The 6,984-nt window shown below is 42.7% G+C and overlaps 1 protein-coding gene across 1 annotated transcript; it reads right to left on the bottom strand.

Annotated features, from left to right (window-relative positions):
- Positions 1-422: 422 nt before the first annotated feature.
- LOC123190122 (serine carboxypeptidase-like 19) lies at positions 423-6,195 on the bottom strand. Its single transcript, XM_044602708.1, has 13 exons — positions 5,919-6,195; positions 5,673-5,818; positions 5,499-5,575; positions 5,289-5,411; positions 5,083-5,185; positions 4,849-4,886; positions 2,003-2,104; positions 1,804-1,887; positions 1,544-1,729; positions 1,246-1,439; positions 963-1,076; positions 833-878; positions 423-737 (listed from the first exon to the last, which is right to left on the bottom strand). The coding sequence occupies exons 1-13, from the start codon at positions 6,068-6,070 to the stop codon at positions 654-656; spliced, it is 1,449 nt and encodes a 482-aa protein (XP_044458643.1). The 5' UTR covers positions 6,071-6,195; the 3' UTR covers positions 423-653.
- Between the last annotated feature and the right edge of the window lie 789 nt (positions 6,196-6,984).

Below are 6,984 nucleotides of genomic sequence, written 5' to 3'. Positions count from 1 at the left end.
TACATAACCGAGAGCATGAGAGTATGGTATAGTACATAAAAATATAGATATATGTTGCTAGGTTACTATTTAATCTATCGATTAATGGTCGATCAATTAATTCAATTAATTTGCCGATTCACCGATTAATCGCTACTCCCAAGCCAGTCGAGCAGCTATCAGTTACCGATTTCCTTAACAATCCGCAGAGGCAATTCCAGGGCTGGAGCAACACACGCCACCGGAGGTCAACAAGGCTGTTCTGTTGGCGTCAGCCGGAATGGGCTCGCATGTCAATCTTCTACAACGTCTTTGATGTTCAGCGCTTCTGTTCCCGTCCAAATTGGACCTTGGTGGCAGCAAAACTGCTGACTTTAGCACTGTGTAGTTTCTTTTTTCTTGTTTGAAAATTCGCGCACTGGGGAGATGACTCCGACGCAAAGTCAGGAACTCACATCTTGCATCGATACATCCCCCATGTGCATGTTTGTTTTGTGGGAACTACTCCCTCTGTTCCGAATTACTTATCTTAGATTTGTCTAGATACGGAGGTATCTAGCACTAAAATAAGTCTAGATACATCTGTATCTAGACAAATTCAAGACAAGTAATTTAGAACGGAGGGAGTACTACATATGTAGGGTTTATCTTTCACAATGGAGAATACAAATAGGCTAGAGTGGTTGATTCAGTATCCAACGGCTGAACATGGCGAAGCATCTGTCAGGCTCGTACTCAGGCGCCGTGTGACCACCACCCTGAAAACCAAAACCAAAGGCCAATTTACAACCGATGGTCTACTAAACCGTGCATCCCACCGACACACGCAGAGAAGGTGGAGTAATTTGATTACCTTTACGGTCGCGAATGTCATGTTGTTGGAGTAAGTTATGGTGAATCTGCAAACCAGTGAAAAGAAAGCAGATGTACTGTCAGTGAGTGAAGTAAACAGAGCAAGTAACCAAAATGAAACGATGACGAACCCGGCAGACTGGCCATGGAGATGCCACGCCCTCCATTCGTCGACGATGGGGAAGCCAAGGGACCTCACCCACGCCTGCGTCCCCAGATGCGGCACCACCGAATCGTGGTCGCCGCTGCAATGGACACCAAACAAAATCCTATCAGAATTTCAGCTGGCTCGTATCCGTTTGATGATACATTTTGAGATAATAAAATCGTCCTTTATCGAAAAATCTTTCAGCTGGCTCACTCCAACAGATCCTAGTTTATTATGCAGTAGTAACAGGGCAAAAATGTGAGGACCTGTATACAAGCGCGCGGTAGCCGTTGGCTGTAACGTTGCAGTGATACTTGATGCTGCTCAGGATGTCTCTGGTGTAGGGGACGCCGCCATCTTGACACCTCACCCACTCGTCCACGGTGCCGTCCTTGATGCCGAGGGCATCTCGGGTGCGCTCGTCGTTCGCCCAGAAATACGACAGGTAGTGGGCGTAGTCCTGATCCAGCGGACCATCGGGCATGCATCATCGGGTTGGTGGCTTAGTGCAATGAACGGGGAACACATACAGGCTAGAGGCATACACGCATGATGCTGACTTACAATACAGTCAAGTGGAGGACGAACTGGCGGATGCTCCAGCCGTTTCCCCATTTTGATTCCAGCTGCTTCCTCGCTTAAGATCTTCCTGTCAGCACCAGCCGAATCGTCCATCTCCGCATGCGGTCCAGCAGATGAATAAACGCATTTGATCAACAAAATATGCGGCGACATAACTTCAGAGAGGAGCTGCAATTGGAGCACTGTCATATACTTGCTTCATATCTAAGGAGTAAAAGTTATCCTGGCTATCGGGTTCTTACACTATGGAAAGTACCCAGAGCTTTTGCACACAGCACGTTTGTAGGATTCTTGTAGTCTTGTCCTTGGCAATGCCCCAATATCGTCTGTATATGAAAGAAATTTATACTATTTGAGTACTATTTGTATCACAACAGTTCTGACATAAATGGTTGTATGAGCAGATTGACAAGAATAGTGGATACAGGTGAGGTTAATTACCTCATATAATTGATCTGATATTATACCGAATCCGTGAGCAAAAGGCACTTTGGAGCTTTCGTCGATCCTTTCACCTGTTGCCGGGTTACCTACTATATAGCCCTGATGGTGACGAAATGAACATAAACATGGCATCAGATATATTAACATCACACTCACAGTACCAAAAGGAGGTATATACTGCTAAGAAAAAGATATGCATATTACTGTGTGTCCTCGACACATGCTACGAAAATATTGGAGGCATGGGTTGCTGAGTAGAGATAATTTTTTGCAGAACAAACTATAGCTGATTGACATGGTGTGCTTATTAAAACTGCAAAAAGATAGATATGTTTAGGTTTAGCCATATAATTTTGAAGTTCTATATCGGCTAAAATGGTATATGTACGCCATTGACAATGATCCGGTTAGGCATAGTTATGAAGGTCCGTTGTCTATGCTTCGTCAATTAAAAGATGGCATACCAAATTAAAGGATGGATACTTTTTGTTGAGTTTTCTAGCATATTTTACCTTTACCAGTTAAAATGTCATGTACCTTAATCTAATATATTGATATATATGAATGTACATAGCAATGCAATGATTACAATATTTGTAATTTGAATTTTGTACTATATCTACGTTTCATGAACAGACGTGATGTGTGTGGGTTTACATGCTTCTTCCTAGGGGTGAAAACTAGGCAGAATTTTCCCGTCCATTCAGGAAAAAAAAACAGAGGATAAATCCGTAATCGGAAATGGAATTTACATTACAGAAGCAGAATGGATATTTTATAATGGAATGGAGATAGAATAGCGTTTTCTGGTGAAACTTCAAATAAAAAGAAAATTTTAGTAAACATATGTGGAGAAATTTCCGCTTATCGGCAAAGCCCATTTCATCCCAGCCCATATACACGTTGGGAACAACCGATTCCTATCCACACAAAAAATCCCCCATCCCACTAGTCTTGTGATCCTTGTCTCCCGACTACACACCTCCCACTCACATCCTATAGGCATGCTCGCTCATACGCATTTGAACAATTTTGTTATTTCGGGTGTATTTTTCTATATGGTTGTGGGGGTTTTATGTTTCGGTAACCTTTCATTTTCGTATAGGTGTCCGCAACAGGTTCGCTTTGTATTCCTTTTTGGCAATGTTTCTTCGTATTTGTTTACAAGATTTTCATTTGTGTTTTGCTTTCACTAAGAAAACAAATGCAATAACACTTGCTTCATACATTTCCGCTCAGTTTTCATACCTACCGCTTAGGCGTTTTGGGACTCCTAGGCGTTTAGAGTCCACCGGGAACATCAAAGATCTAGATTTGCCCCAAGAATTTGTAAAGATCGAAGATCCCCTGAAGATCTACCCTTGGCGGTTGAGCTCGTACATTGTGGCTGAAGCTTAACCAGAAGTAGGCTGGACCTTTTTAGTCGTGTTTGACTTGGTGTGCCAAACGTCTCCCACAAATATTAGAGTTAATCAAGGAATTTAACTTCACTTTTAATCAACATTGACTCCGAGCCCCTTTTGGTTATTTTTATGACTTACTCCTTTACTTTCGTAGTGGTGACCTTTTTCTTGCTAGTTGCCATATCATGTAGGTTGTCTCAGGTAGTTACACTTACATATTATTTATATATGCAATTCACTAAAATAGAAATAATGATTAAAACTTGCAATCTCCTATTCAACCACCCCCAGCCTAATCGACATCCTTCATCCTTTAATGATCCGGGAGAATGTGGAATCTTGGGAAGAAAGCACAATCAAGGAAGCAGGAAGCAGTTGCATCCGGTGCACCGGCAAATTAATACAAAATTTAGAAATTGTCAAAATATATAAGGATAATCTATGAAGTAGATATATTACGCATATACAATCTCACAAAAAATTAACAATCCAAAATTAAACATAGTTTAAAAACAAAAACAACAAATTCAACATTGTTTATGTTAACGGGCACATCACTCCACATATTCAAATGATATTTTTCTTTGTCATTCCTCTAGTGGTGTTGCTCCACTGAAGACAATATTATGTGGCATAACACTAAAGATAGTATTATGTGGCATAGCCGGTAGTGGGTGCTAGTACATGTGTTATCATCAACAAACACGTTTGTTGATTTATTGCTTCCTTTCATTGTACATATAGACAGTGAAGCCCCGAGACGCCTATGGAGATGATAGCAAGTGATATGCCACATACTGCATTTAGCATGCCGTCTATCTAAGAAACTATTTTCTCTAGTTGTGATCTAATTTTCTCGCTTAGTTTTTCAGAGAATACACACATAAATTTGCACACGAGAGAGATAAAAAAAGGCACAACTCGGAAATAAAAGATACTCTTGGAAACAAGCGCAACAACATCCCCATCCGTGACAGCAACACATGCTGTGAGGCGACACCATCCTCTTATTTGTTTCCTTTATGTCAACGTACTTATAAGGATGCACATGTGTTAGCTGCGCTTGGGTTGGACCCATAAGTGGATAAATCATTGGGATGTATATGTGTTGGGTGGTGACTTGGATGGGACCCATGATATAACCTAATGACCCTGACACATGGGACCTCGGGGTGGTTGCGATCCAGATTGGCCTATACTATAACGACGCCCCATAAAACAAACACAATAATGAATGAAATCTTGTGACAAGAGTGGTGAGCCATCCTAAACTCACTAAAGAAATACCATAATAATTGTAATTGATGAATAGCAAAACCGATAACAATATATCAACTTCACGTACACATTTGTGATGCGTGTTTCACAACATGCAAGTTTTTAGCCATATGTATTATTCCGTAGTCTCTTGTGTAGAATTGTGAGGGTTACGGTAGGTACCTTGAGATTAAGAAGGGGGCTCCTTCCAACTTCATTACCTGTAGGGATGAAAGCATAAAGATGACGCCGTCCGTAAAAAAACATGAAGATAGATATGAACTCAGTTAATACACATTTAAAAAAAAAATAAGATAGCTCACCACATTTACCTTTGTGGTGAAATCAGTGAATTTAGTCGACTATAAACGCATGCTCAATGTTGGATACGTGGAAATATAGAGCAAGTGTCCGTACCTTGGGAAATCTTTTGTGCGATGAATGGTATAATTTTTCCAGCATACGAGTCTCCCCCGATATAGAGAGGACTTGATAGAAACTTGGGATGGTCCCTAAACCACTGGACAAGGTCACGTGGACCAGACAGTAAGGAAGATGCAGGCAATCAATGGGTGGCAACAAATCAAATCAAATCAAATCAAATCAGTTAGGTTAGGTAGTACCTTGATGAGGAACTCATGTAACTGCAGTGAGGTAGATATTTCCCCAACATGGTAACCTTTGGGTTGTCTGGAAAAGGAAAATCCTGCCCCGGCCGGCGAATCAACGAAGAGGATATGCGCAACCTGCAACGGTCAATACAGGAATGAGCATGAACATGTAATACGGCTAATTGGCTAGCTGCAGAGTGCAAAACATGACCGATTGACGACCTTGGTCCATGAGTTGGGATTGATTTCCAGGCTCGGTATGGTGCCATTGTAAGGCTCTACGACGAACTTGAATGGACCTGCAGTTGCGGTTGACATGTGTATGCATCTCATGTATGATATCACGGAGTAGAGAGTAACGGCGAGTCATCGCTTGAGAACGGAAACAAAATGTACCGATCTCGAACGCGAGGCCGCTGAGTACGGAGCAGTGGTCGCCGCCGGTGAGCCAGAGGAGGAAAGGGTCATTCTCGCCGCCGGCCTCGGACTCCACGAAGTAGTAGAACAGCTCGGTGCCGTTCTCCTCGTCCACCTCCACGTACCTTAAGTCGAGAAGCCAATTAATGGAGTCGATCAAGGTGATCCGCCTTGGTGCGTGGAGAAACCAAAATTAAGCTGAAGAAGAAGGCGAGAAATGGGTACCCGGTCTCGAGGTGGAAGGGGAGGCGGCCCTGGAACCCCGGGAGGCTGGTCACCACCGTGGAACTGGAGGCTGCGCCGGCGAGAGCGAGCTGCCTTGTGGCAAGTACGATGCAGAGGATCAGGCGGAGGAGCAGGAGCAGCCGCCCGCTCATTGTGGTGGTCAACCGCTTCCTTTTGCTCTGTTTTAGTTTTTAGTTCTTTGCGAGTTGCTCCGTTTTGTTGTTCTCTAGAAACAGGCTGAGACCTACTGCTTCAAAGCCTATATGCGCAAAATACGTGCCCTAAGGCAGCAGAAGAACAATCGTGAGCATGATCCACATGGGACTTTTTAAAATAATAATGTTTTCATTGTGTATTATACTCTGTTAACATGTCACCACTCACACAATTATGTCATATTAGATGGCTAATCCTTTTCTGACAGCTACTAGATGGCCAATCAACATAATATCATGTGTCAGGCGTGGCAAGTTGCCATGGAAAAAAGAAGGTTCTCTCGAGATAAGTCATCACGCGACCTGCAAAATAAAAATAAAAAAAGGAAATCATCAGGCACAACATGTACAATATCATAGACGACGACGAAGCAAATATGATTTTACGTGCCTTCAAAAAATATATTATATTATGTAACACCCCTCCTTAGAAATATAAGACATATTTTTTTGTCACTGATCAATTTTGATTTGCTAAAATAAATTCGAGGCATGCCATTGATCATCCGAGGACCAAGCAATCACACGAACACGACATCGAGATTTGTTAACGAGGTTCACCGATATGACTACATCCCCGGGCCTGACTACGGGCGCTCCTCCCCGTGACACCGTCACAATACCGCACACCGGCCACCCGAGCGCCGGCACACGCCGCCGACTCCCCCTTGCGTGTCTGTGCTATTATATTGGCATAGGTTACACCGTGTGTCTATACTCGCTATATAAAAGAGGCCTAGGATACAAGTGTCCTAATTAGACATGACTCCACATCCTATGTAAACACAATACAACTCATAGTCCAACTGTAACCTACCTTGTACACAATATTTGACACAACTCTAACAAAC

This window comes from Triticum aestivum, chromosome 2A (genome assembly GCF_018294505.1).
Source record: "Triticum aestivum cultivar Chinese Spring chromosome 2A, IWGSC CS RefSeq v2.1, whole genome shotgun sequence".
NCBI classification, from domain to species: domain Eukaryota; kingdom Viridiplantae; phylum Streptophyta; class Magnoliopsida; order Poales; family Poaceae; genus Triticum; species Triticum aestivum.
This window is presented reverse-complemented; position numbering and strand designations above follow the sequence as displayed.

Bases quoted from the DNA above. Each gene is read 5' to 3' on its own strand.
- LOC123190122 (XM_044602708.1), bottom strand. From the start codon at position 6,070: ATGAGCGGGCGGCTGCTCCTGCTCCTCCGCCTGATCCTCTGCATCGTA. The intron at 5,412-5,498 runs GTCGTCAATCGG...TGACCGTTGCAG, and splicing joins ATCCCAACTCATGGACCAAG to GTTGCGCATATCCTCTTCGT. The intron at 2,105-4,848 runs GTACCTACCGTA...CGTCACCATCAG, and splicing joins GCCCCCTTCTTAATCTCAAG to GGCTATATAGTAGGTAACCC.